Source organism: Prionailurus viverrinus, chromosome A2 (assembly GCF_022837055.1).
Source record: "Prionailurus viverrinus isolate Anna chromosome A2, UM_Priviv_1.0, whole genome shotgun sequence".
NCBI lineage: Eukaryota > Metazoa > Chordata > Mammalia > Carnivora > Felidae > Prionailurus > Prionailurus viverrinus.
Window position 1 is genome coordinate 44,612,398 of NC_062562.1, and position 21,314 is coordinate 44,633,711.

General features: G+C 40.3%; 1 protein-coding gene across 4 annotated transcripts; it reads left to right on the forward strand.

Annotated features, from left to right (window-relative positions):
* Nucleotides 1–972: 972 nt before the first annotated feature.
* Nucleotides 973–20,805, forward strand: TRNT1 (tRNA nucleotidyl transferase 1). Of its 4 annotated transcripts, none has more exons than XM_047834083.1 (8): nucleotides 973–1,018; nucleotides 2,081–2,255; nucleotides 8,526–8,719; nucleotides 12,720–12,858; nucleotides 16,944–17,070; nucleotides 19,102–19,295; nucleotides 20,082–20,335; nucleotides 20,512–20,805. In XM_047834083.1, the coding sequence occupies exons 2-8, from the start codon at nucleotides 2,108–2,110 to the stop codon at nucleotides 20,764–20,766; spliced, it is 1,311 nt and encodes a 436-aa protein (XP_047690039.1). In that variant the 5' UTR covers nucleotides 973–1,018; nucleotides 2,081–2,107; the 3' UTR covers nucleotides 20,767–20,805. The 4 variants fall into 4 exon arrangements, with proteins under 4 accessions (XP_047690039.1, XP_047690030.1, XP_047690020.1 ...); XM_047834074.1 differs by lacking the exon at nucleotides 973–1,018 and adding an exon at nucleotides 1,029–1,441; XM_047834094.1 differs by lacking the exon at nucleotides 973–1,018 and adding an exon at nucleotides 4,331–4,394 and having other exon boundaries at nucleotides 2,117–2,255.
* Nucleotides 20,806–21,314: the final 509 nt, after the last annotated feature.

A 21,314-nucleotide genomic window follows, 5' to 3' on the forward strand; every position in this document is an offset into this window, starting at 1 on the left:
TGCATCGTTTCATTTTTTTTTTAAATTTTTTTTTTCCAACGTTTATTTATTTTTGGGACAGAGAGAGACAGAGCATGAACGGGGGAGGGGCAGAGAGAGAGGGAGACACAGAATCGGAAACAGGCTCCAGGCTCTGAGCCATCAGCCCAGAGCCCGACGCGGGGCTCGAACTCACGGACCGCGAGATCGTGACCTGGCTGAAGTCGGACGCTTAACCGACTGCGCCACCCAGGCGCCCCTGCATCGTTTCATTTTTAAACATAATTGGGAAATTTCTTGGAAATGTCCTTTTTTAAGGATTTGGGACTTAAACTCCCACTCCTTTGCCGCTTTATTTACTCTTCTCAGCCCTGGAAAAAAAGAGAAAATCCAAGAGAGAACCCAAGAGAGAATCCAATCCAAGTTCTTCACTTTGCACCTGCAACAGCTTTCTAACTTCACAAAAACCAGGTGGGAAATTAAAACATGACCAGCCATTTCATTTGACCAGAGGGTTTACATTTGGAACAAGTGTGTCTCGAACCCTGTGCTTAGGTCCTGATGAAATGTCTCAGGCAGGAATAGTAATACTAACTGAGCATTTCCTCCTTGCTCGAGAGTAACATGACATGTAAGCCCGGCAACCTAAAACAGGTTTTATTGACAGTCTCATTTTACAAAAGAAGACAGTGACACTTGTCCAAGGACACACAGGCATGCAATGCAGATGAGCGTCTGACCACCTCAGGGAAAGAGAAAGGTGTGGGGAGATGGGATTAAAGTTAAGTAACAGACCCTCGCCCCTCAACCAGCAGCACTTCCCGGGTGAGGGCGGCCTTCCGGGGCGCAGGAAAACTGCGCGCTTCCACAGGCGGCGCCTTAAGGAGGCGGGAGGGGCAGAGAGAGAGCCCGCTGGGCCCCGCCCACACCCTGCTGCGATTCCCCATTCGCCGCCGACAGACGCACGGCGGAGACGTCACGGCGCACGCCGTCCGGAAGTGCGTGAGCTGCGATGACGACAAAGGCTGCGGCGGGGCTGGTAAGTGGGCGCGTGGGGGGCGTGCGGTAGGCGTGCGGACGCGCGCCCCAGGGAGGGCTGCTGGGCGACTGCGCGGCCGACTTTCCCCCACGCAGAGTCACCTGGGGCGACCCTGAGGTGGTGAGAGGGCTCCTCTACACCGCGGAACGGAGCCTAACGTGGAGGTCGTGCGGCCGTGTCCCTGCCACGTTCCAGTGACTGCAGGCTGATTCACCGGGCTTCCCCGGGAACTTTCCCTTCCTCGAGGCCGGGCCCCGGAGGGTCTCACTAAGCTTTTTCGGCCCGGCACCTGGTGTGGGACACGGCACATACCACTTCAGGGCCAGGGTCCTTAGCGGGTTTTTCTGATTTGAGGCGGAGTTGGAAGGAGACTGTTTTTCTTCCCCACGTGGTCTGGATGAGCGGAACTCGCTCCTCCTCCTGGTGGGCAACGCCGCGTTTTGAAAGCTGCTTCCCGAGGAAAGGAATGGTTCTCCAGTGGTTTCTTTCGGGGTCAATTGGAATCCTGTTGGTCCCTCAAAGAGGCCCACTTTACATGGAAAACAGGGTGTGGGTGGGACTCAGGAGCTGGCATAATGGGAAGGAATGGTGAATGAGGAAAAAGTGGGAAGCAAAGACAAGTCTTGGGGAAACATGTTTTCTAGTGTCTAGGAAATATCCCTGGGTCATAAATCTCAGGGGCAGGTGGGGAAGTACAGTGATAAACATCAGTGATTGTCCCATGTTTTGGAGGAGGCCAAGTGTTTGAGTTACATTTTCTGCAGCCATCTGCCCTTAGCAGACCGCTTCCCTCAAGCGTTAACCGAAACCCACCTCTCGAGAGGGTATTGTAGCAGTAAAATGTGAGGACGCGAGTATAGCAGTAAGTACTTCAGGAGTACAAAAGTGGACAGCTACAAGCATAGATCTAGTATAGGTGTCTGCCTCTCATATTGTCACTTTTTTCAGTTTTTTCATCTGAACAGGAGATGAGAGTCTCTCAGTTAAATAAAATTGCAGTAGATCCCTTTGTTTCCCTTGGCTTGTAGATTTCATTATTGTGCATGCATGTTTCTCTCCTAGATGTATAGTTGGTGACTTTGTCCCCAGATGCTGAGGTGCCTGAATCCCTGGCGCAGGCCACTACTGAGCTGTAGTTGGAGTAGGCTGTGCCTTTTCAAGCAGTATCTGTTTACAATGAAGTTGCAGTCTCCAGAATTCCAGTCACTGTTCACAGCAGGATTGAAGAGTCTGACAGGTGAGAGATGCTTTCTTGCTTTGGAAGCCCATGTAAATGGAGAAGCATAGGGTTAAAGTTTTTTAGCCAACACTCGAGGGTTTTGTTTTGTTTTGTTTTGTTTTTGTTTTTGTTTTTGTTTTGCTGTTGACCTAACCAAAGAAAAGTTTACCATGGGTAATCCAAAAGTAGCCAAAATGCAAGAGTCCAGCAGTGACTTCATTTACAAAGCACGGCTTTTCTGTATATTGTGCTAAGTACTTCACGTACATTACAAGATTCGGCTTACTAGCTTAATGCGTAGATATATTTTGTTTTGTGGATGAGGAAACAGTTTTAGGAATGTGCCAACATTTTTATAATAACTGGGGAGCTGAATTTTGAACTTGTGCAGTCTTGTTTTCAGAACCCAGCTTGTAACCACCAAGCTGCATTTCCTGTCTAGGCAGAGGAGGCAGAAGGAAATAGGAGTCCCCTCTGTGCATGTGCAAAACTTACCTGGAAGGAGCACGGGAAATGACTTTAGCTAAGTGCTTGATTATACAGCAGCTTCCATTGCTTGTCACAGTTTTCTCATTCCTTACCTTGGAATATCAGCCCAGCTGTTGCCGAAGCAGCCACACTGATGTATTTTAAAACCTGTGGTATTTTAGTGGCCCATAAGAAATTCACAAAGGTAGATGTATGTAGGAGCATGACTTATACAGTGGTTTGCCACCCTAGCTGTCTATTAGATTCATTCACTTGGGAAGCTTTTAAGATCTACAAATGCTGGGATCCCACCCTGACCCACTAAACTGGAATCTCTGGGGAGGATGGGCATGTATAAATTTTTATGAGAGCTCCACTCTATTAATCTGATGCATAAAAGGTGGAGGAACCATGGCATTATATTCATTCCTTGTATCAGTTTATTCCCAAAGCTACTTTCTTATTCTTGAAATTAGATGATTTAAAAAAAAATTTTTTTTTAACGTTTATTTATTCTTGAGAGAGAGAGAGACAGAGTATGAATGGGGGAGAAGCAGAGAGAGAGGAAGACACAGAATCCGAAGGAGGCTCCAGGCTCTGAGCTGTCAGCAGAGAGCCCATCGTGGGGCTTGAACCCATGAACCGTAAGATGATTAGAGCTGAAGTCGGATGCTTAATCAACTGAGCCACCCAGGCACTCCCCCCTTTTTTCTTTTAATTTTTTTTTTTTTAACGTTTATTTAGTTTTGAGAGACAGCGACAGACCATGAATGGGAGAGGGGCAGAGAGAGAGGGAGACACAGAATCTGAAGCAGGCTCCAGGCTCCCAGCTGTCAGCACAGAGCCTGTCACATAGATGATTTTTTTTTTTTAATTTTTTTTTTTTCAACATTTATTTATTTATTTTTGGGACAGAGAGAGACAGAGCATGAACGGGGGAGGGGCAGAGAGAGAGGGAGACACAGAATCGGAAACAGGCTCCAGGCTCCGAGCCATCAGCCCAGAGCCCGTCCCGGGGCTCGAACTCACGGACCGCGAGATCGTGACCTGGCTGAAGTCGGACGCTCAACCGACTGCGCCACCCAGGCGCCCCATAGATGATTTTTTAGATACACGTCAGAGGTCAGTGGTCCAGAGCTTGTTGATTCATATAGATTCTTCACGTGGTCTTGAAGTTGAGGGCCTAAAGCTGATACTTGCTTGTGAGTTTTAATTACAGTGAAAAATGCTAGAAACTCCCAGTGCAATAGAAGCATCAGTCACAACGTGTGATGTAAAGTTTTCTAGTAACCACATTAAAGGTAAAAAGAAATGGGTGAAATTAATAAATTATGTAATAAATAAGTTAATAAAATGAAAATTATTTTAGTATATCATTTTATCAACTTAAGATACCATAATTTTAATATAAAATATGTGTAAAAATTATTAAGGAGACATTTTGCATCCTTCTTGTAACAAGTCTTTGAAATCTGATGGTTAGCACATACTAACCATCTTAATTCACCACATTTCAAGCGCTCACTTCAGTAACCACATGTGCCTGCTATTTGAGCAACACGAGTTTAGAAGCTCCAAATCTGAGTTGAATTCAAGCTTGTTCTTTCTTTATATGCCTTTCCCAGCTCCTAATCTTCCCATCTTCAATTGCAAGAGGCCTCTTGGAAGAAAGGTGCCAAATGCTTGGATGTAGGTAATTAACTGTTGGTGGCCTGTTTCAGGTCCTTCTGCATTTTTCTTTTGGAAACGAGACTCTGGATATTGATTGCTATAAGTTCTTGAGCGTCTTTTATTTTAACAATTTCATTTGGCTTACTGTCACCTCAAGAGTTGAATTGTCTCCACTTTAAGAGGTGAAATCCTAAGGATTTAGAAACTAAATAGGGTGGAAAGATACAGGTAGTTTATCCACAGGGTCTTGTCCTTGAAAGACTGGCAAATGGGAGCATGGACATTTTCTAGACTTGACATTTTTAGGCTATAGTGGAAGTAGCAAGAATGGAATCTTTTAGTGCAAAGCTCAGTCAGTTAGAAAATCAAATAATTGGGTTTTTTTGCTACTTTCTAAAGACCTGGGTGTCCTGGTAAATAAAATAAGATGTTCTCCATGAAAACAACACTCACAAACACACACACTAATGATGGCTATTGTGTGGTGATACCGTGCAGTTAAATATCATATCAGTTCTCAGATCTTAATAGCTTCTTTGCCACATGTGAAATTCGTTTACAGTATGTAAGAATTTGGGAAGCTAGGATAGTAGATTTTCTGTACCCTATATAGGATTTTATTATTTGTCAGTTTATGTCATGTAATTTGTTTTTCCTCTTGCTTGAGGACAACACTGTAGAGGTATATTAGGGGCATATAAGATTTTTTTCTTCATTCTGTACATGAGAATGAAGTTCCAAACATAGTGGTTTTTGCCTACATTACGTGGTTGGTGGACAAGCCAGAGCTTTTGTGGCCACTTGGCTATAGTCCATAAGCAATGCTGGGGATGAGTACTCAGCAGTTAGCTTTTAACTGCTTAGGTATGTGATGTCATAAAACCATCAAAGTAACATTTGGGACAGTAGGAACACCCGATCACTCTTGAAGTTTGGGAGCTTCTGTATATTGGTGGTATGTGGTCATGCCATGGGATAGTCTTACACTTTGACTCACTTTCTGTACCCCCAGCCTCCAAAACTCAAAATTCAAAACATAAAGCACAGAAGTTTAAACTTTGAAAGTTAACATAAAATTAAAATACAGACACATAGAAGTTTTCTGACACATGATGTCCCATGGTCTTTTGTATTGCTAGCCATAATTAAAAATTGTTTATTATCAGATGTGGCAGTTGAAGCAAATTAATAGCTTTGGAATGATGAAATTATGCATTTCTTGAGTCTTAGGCTTAAATTTACAATTAAATTCAGTTGCATTAGGTATTTCACTGAGTATGTAGTTTATAAAATTTGTTGGAATGTGGATTTCTGTAAGATTGAATACAACAGTAATTGAGGGAAAAAGGAGTGTCTAAGCCTGATAATCCCTACTCTTAGGTCCGTATAAAATCATTGGTTTCTTACAGTTTTTATGACTGTTCCACACAAGCATATACATATGCCCTTATATGCCTTTCTCAATTGTATCATAATGTTAGAATCGTGAGTTTTTTGGAGATAGTTATCTATTTCCATACGGCTAATCAAAATGATGACTAGATTATTTTGAATTCTGGATCTCTTTCTATAATGCAGTTAATTTATTAGGTGACTTTGAACTTAAAATTTTATTTTAGTGAGCCAGCATGAAAATCTTATAACAGGTTATCTTGTATTCAGGCTTGACCTTCTTCATCCTGTTAAAGTAGGTTCAAATGAAAGTAAAACTTGCTCATTTTTTGGATTTCAAAATGGTTTCTTACTGTGTTCATTTGAAGGAAGAAACCTGTAAACAATACACATTTCAACGAGGCCACTCTTTTTTAATTTTTTTGAATCTAGGATATCACAATTAAGTTCTCTGGTGAGCCATGTTGGTGTAAAGATGAGTAGGATAGGTTTTCTACCCTGAGAATGAACAGGAAATTTTAGTATAATTAGTACTAAAACTAGGTTACTGTGATAGCTTAGAAGAAATTCAGTCAACTCTGCCATCGGGAGAGGCTTTCTAAACTGAATCAAAAAAGATGAGTAAGGATAAGGATGAGATAGATCAGTGTTTTTTCCCACTCTGGGTGGTGCCCATTAGTGAACCATAAAATCGATTTAGTGGTCATGACCAGCATTAAAACACAGGGAAAGAGGATACAGTAGATGAGATTGTGTGGTATGTATTTTGTGAAACTTCATTTTAAGTACAAGTGACTGCCATGCAAAATGCCTTTCTTGGTGTGGGTTGCACACCAAGACATTTCATGGCCAGCTGCTCAGCTAGATCAGTAAGTGGGGAAGGTGTTTGGGTGAAGTGACCCGTACGAGCAGTTAGATGGAAACTACCAGGAGAGTTTGGTGAATGTAAAGTGTGATGCAGAGATTAGTGAGAGATGAGACCGAAATGGGTCCGGAGGCCCTTGTGTAATGTACTGACGAAATATGGATCTTGCGCTGGGAATAGTCAGAGGAACAGTGGCATAGCTTAATCACGTTGATAATTTAGAGCCCTATGTCTGGACTGTGGAAGCTGGATTTAAGGGGGCTGGTGTAGCCCTCTTGTTAGGAAGGAGATAAAGAGACTGTGAACTAGGGAGAAATGAGGGTAGTGTCCAGAAATAGTTTGGCAGTCCTTCACTTTTTGGGTCCTGGACCTCTATAAATCTCATGAAAACTGGAGTAACATAGGGGCCATGAACCCCGTATCAAAGGAACCCTTAATAGCAACAGATAATGGGACTTGGTAAATATGGAGTGAGAGAAGAACACATACTCCTGGGAAGGACTTAGCTCTGGGAGAGCTTTTAAGGTAAGGCCAGGAGGCAGAGGTTGGGAGCATTTGTTGCTTTGTAGCAGACTGTTTTAGATAGTCTGCAGAGAGTGGGGCTGGAAGGTTTAGGAAGAATAGGTAGAGGAAGAGGAGGAGCAAGAGCAGATGAGGGGTAGGGATGGAGGTTAACGTATCGGGTTGTGATTAGGGATGCCACAACTCTGATGGATTTCCCTCAGTGCTAAATAGGTGAGAGTGCCCACCAGCCAGAGACCACAAGGAACACACCAGGTGCGTTGTTACTGCAGTGAGGGAGAACACCAACCAAGGAGAACCTTGGAGTATCTCGCAAAAGAACTTCTTGTAGGATTTGTGCTTGTATCGTGTTTTGGGGTGGGTGTTAAGAAGTGGGGCTTTGCTGTGGGTTAGGTGGTATCAGGCAGCAAGGATAAATCTGATGCGTGTCTTAATTCTTACCTAGGAGATGAGAACCCAGCACTCTGCTCTGTTAACTGATGGGTAAATAAGGAGCAGTCCCATGTATTAATTGTCATGAGGTGGTGCCTCTGACAGTGTTTGTGTCTCTTCTGTGTTCAGACATGATTGCTAGTTGTCTTGTCTTAACTGATTCATCATGGTCACCGAGTGGACTTGCCTGACGTGGATGTTCTCTGAGATGATGTTCAGCAGGAGAGCGCTGGGGCCCAGTTGTGGGTGCCAGGCCAGCTCGTGTCAAAACCAAGGCTTAGGGGGTCATATATGGCCATTTCCTGGATGTCATTCTCACTAGGTACCATATGATGTCCTTTAGTCATTATGTAATTATAGTAGACTTTGTCTTGTCCACTCTGGGTTTCCTCTTCTGAGGCCCTTACAGTAGTTTCAGCGTTCATATGGCTTTTCTAGAACACAGATAGGAGCAGATATAACATCATGTGCACTTTTTTTCTTGGTGGATTCTTCGTTGTAACATTATCATACTTGGTGTGGTAGACTAATGTTGTTTGACAGTTCCATAGTTTTATGCATGAACATACAGTTTCAGCATCAGTACCCGAAGAGAAATAGGTATAAGAACACCTCACAATTCTGAAATAGAAAAAGCAGTTATTCACTTTACTTTTTGGTTGTAATTCACATCTGTATCGGTGACATTGGGGGCATTGTGGAATTCGGAATTATCCTCCAAATCTGCCAAGAAAATTTCTGCAAGTTCCCTGTTCTCACAGTTGTGACAGGCATTCTACTATAGGTAAGTCACTTCATTTCTGTGGGCCTTGTTCTCCTAATTTTTATCTGAAAAGGTTCAGTTAAATAATCTCTGCTGTTCCTAATAGATGGGAAAAACTTTGTACTTATGTAATTCTTAAATACATTGAAGTAAAAAATATTCTTTCTCCTCTCAGATTTATTTGTGAAAGAAAATCATGAATTAAGAATAGCAGGAGGAGCAGTGAGGGATTTATTAAGTGGAGTAAAGCCTCAAGATGTGGATTTTGCTACCACTGCTACCCCTGCTCAGATGAAGGAGATGTTTCAGTCTGCTGGTATTCGCATGATAAACAACAAAGGGGAAAAGCATGGGACAATTACTGCCAGGGTGAGTGAAAGGTTTGACAGCAATTGCATTGCCTCTCCTTTAATTTTTAGAATTTTTATGTTTTTTTCTAGGTTTTAAAAAAAATCAAGTAACAAAAAACTAAAAAAATATGTCAGTCTTGGGGTGCCTGGGCGGCTCAATGGGTTAAGCATCTGGCATCCTACTCTTGGTTTCGGCTCAGGTCATGATCTCGCAATTTGTGGGTTCGAGCCCCACGTCGGGCTCTGTGTTGACGGTGCAGAGCCTGCTTGGGATTTCTCTTTACCTCTCTCTGCCTCTGCCCTGCTCTCTGTCTTTCTCTCTCTCTAGATAAATACACATTAAAAAAAAAAAAAGTCATTTTCTATCTCCCTCTTAAACCCTGCATCCTCCTTTGCTGTAGCCTCCTCTGCTGTAGCTAGTTGTTATGGTACTTACCTGTTAGCCCCACGGTTCTAAAAGAGACCTTTCTTTGCTGCAGTGTTTGTCTTAGTTTCAAATTTCCTGGGTATAAGATGTTGTCTGCTGATGTCTGCACAGGAGAGCAGCTCAGCTTTCTTAGCAGCAGCACAGGCACTTCTCCCTTGTCTTCTCAGTGTACATGTACCATCATTTTTGGTTGAATTCATATTCAGTGTTTACATTTAAAACTATGGTTTACTGCTGGATTGTAAAGTGTATTGTGACTACCTTTCTTGGGTGATTTTGGTTTCCCTGCAGTTAATAACATTTTTCTTTTACGTAGCTTTCTGTGTGCCACTGATTCATTCCTCTACTCTGTAAAATTCTTAGTAGAGTAAACCAGAGTAAACCCGTCAGGTTTCAGTTCCTTGTTTTGAGCCACCTCACCTGGTGCATTCTCTCCTCTCATATCTGTATGTTCTGGGCGGGTCCTCATTCCTCATCTCGAGATTTCCCTGCACCAGATTCTGGGAATTTCCCGGCCTCTTCCTTACTAGACTGCCTTGGTCCTGAGTCCTGTGTGATATTCTTTCTTGGTTTTGCTCTCATTAAAAAAATTTTTCTTAATGTTTATTTATGAGAGAGAGAGAGAGAGAGAGAGAGAAAGAGAAAGCAGGGGAGGGGCAGAGAGAGAGGGAGACACGGAGGCTCCAGGCTCTGAGCTGTCAGCACAGAGCCTGATGTGGGGCTCAGACTCACTAACCTTGAGATCATGACCTCAGCTGAAGTTGGACGCTTACCCAACTGAACCACCCAGGTGCTCTGATTTTTTGCTCTCATTTTAATAGTTTGAAACCTGGAAAAGCCTTACATGTCTGAAAATTTTTTTATTTTACCTTCACACTGGTCTGATAGTTTTACTGGTTGTAGAATTTGAGGCTGGCAGTCATTTTCACTCAGAACTGTAAAGACTGTTTTCCACCTGCCTGTGTTGCCACTGGGAAGTCTGAGCTCATTCACATTTCTCTTCTGTTTGAGACCAGATTTTTTGCCTGCCCTGAAGCCTTTCTGATCTTTTTATCAGGTGTTTGTAGTTCCAAGATGCCGTGCTTGGTTTGTATGTGTTTTTTCATTCATTGTGTGGGGACACTTAGTGGGCCTTCTTGTATTCCTCTCCTCATTTCATCCCTTTTGTTCGGTATCTTCAGGTTTGGAAACTCCTGTGATGTTGGATATTGGATCACGGGGTCTGAGCTTCTATCTTTACCTTTGTCTCCTAATTTATATTCTCCTATCTTTGTCTTTCCATGAGATTGCCTTAGCTTGATCATCCAGTTTTTTTTGTTTTTTTATATTTATTTATTTTTGAGAGACAGAGGCAGAGTACAAGTGGGGGAGAGGCAGAGAGAGAGAAGGAGACACAGAATCTGAAGCAGGCTCCAGACTCCCAGCTGTCAGCACAGAGCCCGATGCAGGGCTTGAACTCACAAAACATGAGATCATGACCTGAGCCGAAGTCGGACGCTTAACCAACTGAGTCACCCAGGCACCCCAAGAGGTCTTTCCTTTTCTTGTTTCAGATGCAGTATCTTATTTCCTTTAGGATACCAGTTAATAGTTACTTGAATAATGTCTCTCTTTCCTCTGAGCTTTTTCTGTCTTTCCTGTTGGCTTTCTTTAACTGTGGGTTTGGTTCTTTCCTTACGTTTGTGTGATCCTCTGGTGTTTGTAAAGTGACTTCAGAGATTTACTCTAGTTTTGTGTGGGAAACATCAGCCAGTTGTGGGACCATCACTGTCCATATGAGTAGGCCTATTCCTTATTCCAGAATAAATCTGGTTATTAGCATTTTGAAAAACCAAGTGGGGAAAGGGAATAAAGGTCATGTTGATTTTCTTTTTTTTTTCTCCCCACTTAATCTTGTTTTCATTGGGGTGCTTCACTCCTGCTGTATCTGGTGTCCCAAGGTGTAACCATTTTTAGGTTAGCCTTTCTAATGAGGTAATCTCTGGTTCTTTGCCTGGGTAAGGTAGGCATTCCAGGGGTCTATTTCTTACAGTGATTTTCACACAGTCTTCATATTTCTTTTTAAAAAAGAATTTTTAATGTTTATTTATTTTTGAGAGAGAGAGCACAAGTGGGGTATGTAGAGAGGTAGACAGAATCTGAAGCAGGCTTCAGACTCTGAGCTGTCAGCACACAGCCTGACGTGGGGCTCAAACTCATGAACGAGATCATGACCTGAGCTGAAGTTGGACACTTAAACCGGCTGAGCCACCCAGGCGCCTCAGTCTTCATATTTCAAACCTTTTACTTACCACTTGCCTTGAGAGAAAACGTGTGCCTTAAATTCTTGAGTTCTAGAGCTAACTTGTTTCTAGAAAAGAAATGAGATTGAGAGGAATTCCAGAACAGACTTCCAATGATCAGTAGTGGTTTTCAGCTCTTAATGAAGAGATTCCAAATTCCTGCATGGCATATAAAACCCTTTGTTGTCTACCCCTCAGTGCTAACATGCTGTTTGTCAGCTATAGTTTTTTGCTCAGATAGTATCCCTCTTTCTCTCCACTGTGCCTTTGGTCATCTTTTCTCTTGATTTGAAATGTTATTCTTACGTGTGCATGTGCAGATCCTACTTAGTTTTCAGGGCTCAGCTCACATGTCAGTCGTTCTTGAAGCTACTCAGCTTTTCCCAGCTGAGGTAATCTTTCTTCCCATGACATATGTAGCACTTTATTTCGACTTCATTCATTACCAGTAAGTGAGTTGCAGGATGTGTTAAGGGTTTGTGTTTTTTCCTCTTTCGATCCTTTGCTCAGTGGTATATATGTTGTAAATTGATAATCAGCTCTTTGCAAACCAGAGTTATTATAAAATATTTCAAAGTAGCCTGAATTGAAATTGGAAGAACTAGAATATACTGTTTTAAAGGCCTCCTCACTCCTCTGCCACAACATTTGTTAGAGTTGTCTTTTTTTAAACATCAGACTTTTTTTTTTTTTTTTTTAAGTTTATTTATTTTTGAGAAGGGGGAGGGCAGGGGCGCCTGGGTGGCGCAGTCGGTTAAGCGTCTGACTTCAGCCAGATCACGATCTTGCGGTCCGTGAGTTCGAGCCCCGCGTCAGGCTCTGGGCTGATGGCTCGGAGCCTGGAGCCTGTTTCCGATTCTGTGTCTCCCTCTCTCTCTGCCCCTCCCCCGTTCATGCTCTGTCTCTCTCTGTCCCAAAAATAAATAAACGTTGAAAAAAAAAAATTAAAAAAAAAAAAAGGAGAAGGGGGAGGGCAGAGAAAGAGAATCCCAAGTGGGCTCTCTGCTGTCAGTGCAGAGCTTAAATTCGGGGCTTGATTTCACAAACCGTGAGATCATGACCTGAACCGAAATCAAGAGCTGGACGCTTGTCTGACTGAGGCACCCAGGTGTCCCAAACTCATCTTTTCAAATTAAGATGCATTTATTTTTTAAAAATATTCTTTGGCTCTGTCTTTGAATATTGTGGTTGTCTTTCTATTTCAAGATACATGTGCAGTAGGTGACTTTGAAAAGAAAGATGTATGTGTCAGAACTCATTTTTTTCAGTTCATCCAGTGTTCTAAAAACTAAAAAAAATTTTCGTTACAGCTTCATGAAGAAAATTTTGAAATTACTACACTGCGGATTGATGTTGTCACTGATGGAAGACACGCTGAGGTAGAATTCACAACTGATTGGCAGAAAGATGCTGAACGCAGAGATCTCACTATAAATTCTATGTTTTTAGGTAATATCTGGAGATCATGTTTTAATCCATTCTGTCTGAAAGCTGCCTTTTAAAGTGAATCTGCATTCTGGAAATGTCCTCCAACCTGGGAAGTTGCATTAGTTTCATCTAAGAAACAGTGTAGCATATGGGTTAAAAGATGATTCTGGAGCCAGAAGTCCCAGGTTCAAATTCTGACTCCATGACTCACTAGCTATAAAAGGAGGATGTTAATATTAGCTTCCTTTGTAAGGCTGTTGTGAGGATTAAAGAAGTTAACAGTTTTAAGTCCTTAGAACAGTGACTGGCACATGTACACATTCAGTGTTAACTTACTAATTGCATCTAAAAATGGTTAACATTTCAGGTAAGAAAAATGCATGTCCCCCATGTCACTCTCCACTGCACATCTTTTGTGGGTTCCCAGCCTAGCTCTTCTTCTGGTGCCTGGGTGCAGACTGATAAATGACTTCAGCAGCCTCTCTGTTGCTGTGCCTCGGCACAACATCAGATTCTTTCATGGCATTGCATTTTAGGAATCATCTTGAATCAGAGTTTCATGCAAGAGAAAATCTGTTTATCATCTCAGCTTGATTTTTGTGTGAATGAAACCAGTGAGACTCATAGTAGGTGAATTAAGTTAGTGCTTAATTGAAGCATTATTTTTTGTACTTTAAGTTTTAGGCAAGTCCTTTATGTTTAACACTTTGGATTAGAAAAGAGAGATGAAGCATCCACTTTTCATAACCTGGTTGTGGCAGCAGTAATAGTGAAAGGATGAAGTATAGGTTTCCTCGCTATCCAAAAGTATTCTGTGTCACCTTTCTTAAGTTGAAATGGTGTAAGGTGAGGAAGCAATTACTATTTCATCAAAATGAAAATCCTTTTCCAGATTTCTTTCAGGTAGTGAAAACAGCTTTTAGAGTAGGTCTTTTGTAAAGGCAGCGTGGCCTAAAGTGAACTTTCAGATAGTGGAGAAAACCTGTAATAGTATTTGCTTCATAGGATGGAGAAGGAGGTTGTAGGTGGGATCTCCTGCTAATTACATTAAAGATGATGTCTTTAGAGCACCTGCTAGATTCTGAGTCACTTGATACACTTTATCTCATTTAACTGTCAGGAAAACTTCACTGAGGATAAAATCCATTTTATGAGGAAACAGACTGAGATGTTAAGTAACTTAGCTCAGGTCACCATGATTGGACCTTGGGTTTCCACAGCCTACATGATTTATCAGCCCAGTTGGTGGCATGTTGTCCCTCCATTATGTGATCACACTCCCGGTGTTCATTTCTTCTTCTTAAGATTTTTTAACATTTATTTATTTTTGAGAGACAGAGTATGAGTGGGGGAGGGGCAGAGAGAGATGGAGACAGAATCTGAAGCAGGCTCCAGGCTCTGAGCTGTCAGCACAGGGCCCGACTAGGGGCTCGAACCCATGGACTCCCAAGATCATGACCTGGGCTGAGGTCGGACACTTAACCAACTGAGCCACCCAGGCCCCCCTCCCCCCACCCTTTCTTTTTACCTCATTCTGACTTAGGGTAAACTGCTGCAACTAGTGCAATGTATAAAATCTGTAACTAGCTTCTCCTAAGCATACCTGACTAAAAGAGAGAGGTTAATAATTCTTTTTCAGTATACTGTTTTATAAAAGTAAAAGCTGTTCTTACTGGTACTACTGTTTCCTTTTTTTTTTTTTTTTTAAAGTTTGTTTGAGAGACAGTGAGGAGAATCCCAGGCAGGCTCCATCCACATAGTCAGCGCAGAGCCTGACATGGGGCTTGAACTCATAAGCTGTGAGAGCATAACTTGAGCCGACACCAAGAGTCAGACACCTAAGCAACGGAGCTACCCAGGTGCCCTGTACTACTGTTTTCTACCATTTGCTGAGCCCTTGTAATGTGCCGGGCATGGTTCTGAGCACATCACAGCAATTGAATCTTCCCAGCATCCCTATGGAGCAGATACTGCTATTTAACCTATAGTAATTTTCTTAGTCATGCAGCTGGTAAACTAGAATTAGGATTCCAACCTAAGTGTTCTGGCTCTGGAGGTCACGTTCTTGACCACTACATTATTCTTAGCAACTCTTGCTTTATTTCTTACTTTTATGCATTATATTTTGAAAGTGATATTCAGAGCAAAAAACAAAGTGCACACCTATCAGTGTGTATTGTCACTAATTTTTACTTTTTCTGTCCAGGTTTTTTTCAAGGCTTACTGGGTGAAGCATTCCTAGTTTTGCCATTTCTGGTTACTTTGTGTCTCACACTTTGCTCGTTTTATCCTGTGTTTTGTTTTGTTTTGTTTTGTTTTTTGTTTTTGCCTCCAACCTTGATTTTTCCTTTAGTGAAAAGGACTTTAGTATTTCCATGCTCACCAGGGAGAGCCATCTCTTCATTAAGAGAAATTACATTAAGAGACCGATAAACCTCATGTATTTGCTACTTTGTAAAGATATTTTTTCCCATTTTCTGTTATTTCTTTGAATTTTGAGCCTTTCAAATTTCTATATATATCAAAATGCTATATAAATCAAAAGTTTGGGAAGTGTTATGCTTCAGCTTACCAGTATTGCATTTGGGATAATCAAAGAGCATTAAAGTTCAAACAGAAATAAATTGACAAGTAGTTGTTCTTCAGAGGTAGAGGCAGTGCCTTTATAAGGTAAAGCATCTCTCAGGATCACTGACAACCCCCCCACCACCATTTGGATGATTGAATGGTACCTGTCTTTGCTCTGTTTTTTTCAGTCCCTAGAGTGACCAGCTGTCTGTTTGCCCAGGACAGGAGATTTTTAATTTTTAAAACTAGAAAAAGTTCAAGGATAACTGAAATGAACTGGGCACTCTACTACTTGAGGTTTTATACGCCTTATGTTAATTTTTTCTTTTTGTTTACATATGAAAGAACATATTATAGTGGGATTTTTTTTGGTTACATTTCTTTGAATGGGTATTAGGTTCACATGGTTCAGAATTCATAAAGCTTAGAAGGCTGCAGAGTTGTCTCCTGATCTGATTCACCATACCCTTGCTCACAGCGCAGTCAGACTTGGATTTTTGCCACGTGATAGAAATGTGAAAAAATGTTGCCTCAAAGATTTATAATTTTTTATGACTTAAGGTTGCAAAATCTTCATTTTTTAAGGTTTTTAAAAATATTTCCTTAGCTTATTTCTACCGATTTCTTCTATTTAAATGTGGTATTTTTATTTATTTACAAAAGCTTTTTGTATATTATGGAAACTTGGTATTTGACTCTATTAACTTAGTATTTTTCTCAGTATGCTTTTCATTATGGTGGTTTTTGCCATGAAGGCACCTTTGATTTTTGTGTGGTTGAATTATTTCCTTAAGGCTCTGGTGTTGTGGGTGTTTGTATCTAATTTTAGTTTCTTGGTAAATCCCCATGCAGTGTAAAATCTGCATATTAACTTTGACTCCCCCGCCCCCATACTTAATTATTAATAGCCTATTGATAGGAAGCTTTACTGATAACAGAAACAATCAAGTAAAACAAATTTTGTATGGTCTATGTATCATACACTGCGTTCTTACAGTAAAGGAAGGTAGAGAAAAGTGTTAAGAAAATAAGAGAGAAATCATTTACAGTACTATAAAAATCCTCTACATGGACCCATGTAGTTCAAACCTGTGTCAAGGGTTAACTGTATATTTTTAAAGGTTTTCCCCATTCCAGGATCATAAATGTTTTTTCCTATGGTTTATGATTTTAGTTTTTCCATTTTTTTTTCTTTTTATTTTTTCCCCGCAGATTATTTTGGCTATTCTTGTTTATTCTCTCATATTTACTTGAAAATCAGCTTGTTTCGTGTCTCTACCCCAATTCATACTAGCGTATTTCTTATTTAGTTCATTCTTGGATATTATCTTTTTAGTTGGTGTTATAAATACAGCCTTTTATTCCATTATGTCTTCTATTTGATAGTGGATATGGATGAATGCTATTCATGTCTATTTTAACTTTGTAACTCTTCACTTAATTTTTACTGTTTATAATAGTTTTTAGCTGACTTTCTTGTTTTCTAGGTCTTACTTGTTAACAGTGATGATATCTCTCCCCTCTTCTTTAATGAATAGGTTTTGATGGTACCTTATTTGACTACTTCAGTGGTTTTGAAGATTTAAAAAATAAGAAAGTTAGATTTGTTGGACATGCTAAACAGAGGATACAAGAAGATTATCTTCGAATTTTAAGATATTTCCGGTAAGAATTTTTTTAAAATAATGGTAACAGTTTTTAATATCCTGGAGCACAATTCTGATCATGTGAAACGCACAGGTGAGTGTACAAAATGGTGACATCCCAAATGTCTGTCCCTGATAGATTTAGTAAAATGTGACTTACTGTGAGAGATTACTTAGATGCTTCATATTTTCTTTCCCAAAGATATTTACTGCATTCTTGGATGGTTTTATATAATTCAGCTTTAAATCATTTTTCTTGTGTCCAGTGTTCTTTTTATTTCCTGCACTCATCATTCATTTCACAGATAACTGAATGCTCACCACAGGCCAACCACTGCGGTGGGTGCTTTGAACACGGAGTAACTGGTCAAAGTCTTTGCCTTCACATGGGTTACAGTTTGAGGTAGTCATGGGAAATCCCTCAGATGAACTTAGTAAGCATGAAATGCATTTGCGTGGTTTTGTGGATAGAAATGATTTTTAAAGTCTGGGTTCTAACCTTTTTCACATTTTTTTTAATGTTTATTTTACTTTTTATATATTTAAATCTGGGTTAGTTAACATATAGTGTAATAAGGATTTCAGAAATAGAATTTAGTGATTCATCACTTACGTATAACACCCACTCCTCATCCCAACAAGTGTCCTCCTTAATGCAACCTTGCCAATTTAGCGCCCCCCCCCATCCCTCCAGCAATCCTGTTTGTTCTGTATTTAAGTCTCTTATGGTTTGTCCCCTCTCTGTTTTTGTATTATTTTTGCTTCCCTTCCCTTATGTTCATCTGTTTTGTGTCTTAAATTCCACGAGTGAAGTCATGTGATACTTGTTTTTCTCTGACTTATTTTGCTTAGCATAATACACTCTAGTTCCATCCATGTTGTAAATGGCAAGACTTCATTCTTTCTGATCACCAAGTGATACTCCATTGTATATATAAACCACATCTTCTTTATTCATCATTTGGACATTTCCATACTTTGGCTATTGTTGATAGTGCTGCTATAAACACTGGGGTACATGTGCCCCTTCAAACAGCACTCCTCTGTTCTTTGGATAAATAGTAGTGGAATTGCTGGGTCGTAGGATAGTTCTATTTTTTTTTTAAATTATTGTAAGTGGCTAGTTTATGTGTAGTATTTTTTACTGCTTAGGATCACATTTGGAGTATTCTGTAACAGAGCCTACATATTTTGTTAGTAAATGTTCTTTAAATTTCAGTATTTGCAGACTCTGTCTTTGCAAATAATAGAACACAGGCTGACATCCATAGTTACTGTCATTTAATGTACATTATAAATGAATTTTAAAGATGTGTTCATACAGGTATACTTTAAGGCTTCTATTTCTGAGATTACAAGAAATACACTCCTGTGTCTGCAACTAGATGTGTCCTATTTGAAACTCTTTATTAAAAGTATTGAGGGGTACTAGGGGCTCCTGGGTGTCTCAGTCAGTTGAGCGTCCGACTTTGGCTCAGGTCATGATCCCATGGTTCATGGGTTCGAGCATCTCATCGGGCCCTGTGCTGACAGCTGATAGCCTGGAGCCTGCTTCAAATTCTGTGTCTCCCTCTCTCTCTGTCCCTCCCCCACTCACACACACTCTCTCTCAAAAAATAAGCATTAAAATTTTTTTAAAAAAGTATTGATGGGCACAGACAGGCATACTTTGTACCCTGCTCCATTGATGGCATTCCAGTGTTGTTTGGGTGCCTTTCCAAGAATGCTATTTTATTCATCCAGTATAGGTACCAGTTCCAGGAAGTACATTTGATAGCCATTCTAAGTGGCTCAGTGATTTGCAAATCAGACTGAGCAGAGGGTTTTACTTCTTGCTAATTACAGAACGTTATTTACATTTTATTGGATCTCAGTTTTGTTATCTGGGAACAAAGAGAAGGTAGAGAGAATTGACCAGATGATTTCTAAGGCCCCTAATTCTGTTGTCTTGTAGTAGATGTATGGAATAGTACCAGTAAAATGAAAAACTAGATTTTTGCTAGTGATATGCCAACTAGAGGTAACATGGTCTGAAAATTTTGTTTTGTAGGTTTTATGGGAGAATTGTAGACAAGCCTGGTGACCACGATCCTGAGACTTTGGAAGCAATTGCAGAAAATGCAAAAGGCTTGGCTGGAATATCAGGGGAGAGAATTTGGGTGGAACTGAAAAAAATTCTTATTGGTAACCATGTAAATCACTTGATTAACCTCATCTATGATCTTGATGTGGCTCCTTACATAGGTGAGAAGAAGTTATAAAATATTTGAGATTTTTACAATGAGATACCTGGTTTACAATTTCATAAGAATGTTTGACTAATTCCAAAAGGAGAAAGAGTATTTTAAAGTAGGATAAACTGAGATCACAGGTAGGAGGACACAGCTCAAAGACAGCACAGCACTGAAGTAGGACACAGTGGCCTCTGGTAGCAGACCTGGGTTTGACTGATGCTTTGCCGCATATCAACTTTGTGATTTGGGTTAGTTCTTTAATCATTAGTTGTTGAATCTAAAAAAGGGGTGTGAAAATAGTTGCATCTATCTAAAGGAAGGGCTGAGACATTCAGTGAATTAATACATGTGAGGCACGTAAAGGGTAACATATGGAAATTAATGTTGTTACAATGTTCAGAAAGAACAGTGGTATATGCTACCGCATACTTAAGGAAACTTGGGTTATTTCAAATAGTTATTGAATGGTGGGTGGGGGGTGGATGTTGTGTGACAGTAGCTCGGTGAGAAGTCAGTGGTAAGTGTTACTTGTGCGTCTGATACCGCCGCCTCTGCCTCTGGAAATTAATGTTTTAGGGCTCCTTACTGTAGGTCTTGGGGGGATTATAGGAAAGAATAGCAACAGTTTATCAGTGGTTCACCTGTAAGATGGGAGCATCACACTGAACCAGTGAGTTCTAGTGGCAGGACATTTAGTATACTATAGCCGTGATTGGTTGAGGAGATTAGTGTGTTTTATTAAATTTATCCACTGTAAAAAATAAAAATAGGTGAAAAATTGTTTTTGTCCCTACAGGCTTACCTACTAATGCAAGTTTAGAAGAATTTAACAAAGTCAGTAAAAATGTTGAAGGTTTTTCACCAAAGCCAATGACTGTCTTGGCCTCATTATTCAAAGTACAGGATGATGTCACAAAATTGGATTTGAGGTTGAAGATTTCAAAAGAAGAGAAAAACCTTGGTATATTTGTAGTTAAAAACAGGAAAGATTTGGTTAAAGCAGCAGATAGTTCAGAACCATTGAAACCCTATCAAGACTTCATTATAGATGTAAGTATATACAGGCTTGGTCAGAACTAATTTGTTAATACTAAGACCCAGTGTGTTCTGTGGATTTCATTTATTTTAAGTGAAAAATTTCACATTGGTTATTTACCTTTTAGGATAAGATGATTAGTAAGCATTCTAATGTGTGGTGAAACTAAGTGTTTGATTTTGGCACTCAGTCTAGGGAATCTGATGCAACGACCCGTGTGTGTGAACTCCTGAAGTACCAAGGAGAGCATCGTCTTCTTGAGCAAATGCAGCAATGGTGCATTCCTCCATTTCCTGTGAGTGGCCATGACATCAGAAAAGTAGGCATTTCTTCAGGAAAAGAAATTGGGGCTCTGTTGCAGCAGTTACGAGAACAGTGGAAAAAAAGCGGTTACCAAATGGAGAAAGATGAACTCCTAAGTTACATAAAGAAGAGTGAAAATTGATGAGAGCTGATATTAAATAGCAGAACATTTTTGGTAAAACTAGTTTGTTCGTTTTTTTTCCCCTTCCCTCTTAGATTTAAGAGACTTGAATATATAGCAGAATAAAAGCCAGCGAGAGGACCTCTTCAGATGAGTAAAGGTCTTATTTTGTGAGATCTAATTATATTTTAGGCAGTAAACTGAAGTCTACCTCCTCTTAATTTGATTTATATCACTGAACCCTGTGATTCTTTTGGAGTAGTTCCTATTGCAAATAGTATAGTTGTTTTCCCCTGTTGTAATCTGTCTAGCCTTTCTTCTTTTTTTTTTTTTTTTGGTGTAGCGTGTTACTGATTGATCTTAAAACGTGGTAACTCGATAAAAGTGTTTCTTAATGTTTGTAATTGAAATAACTGCATTATTTTATCGTTCTGGAATCCAGGTAAGAAGTGAAGCTTACAAAAGTGTGTTAACACAGTAGTTGACAAAATGGCCTATATAAAATAATGAAGACCAGATGTGTCCCGGGTGGCTGGCATTCGTACACCCAAAACTTGGTTCTAGCAAGC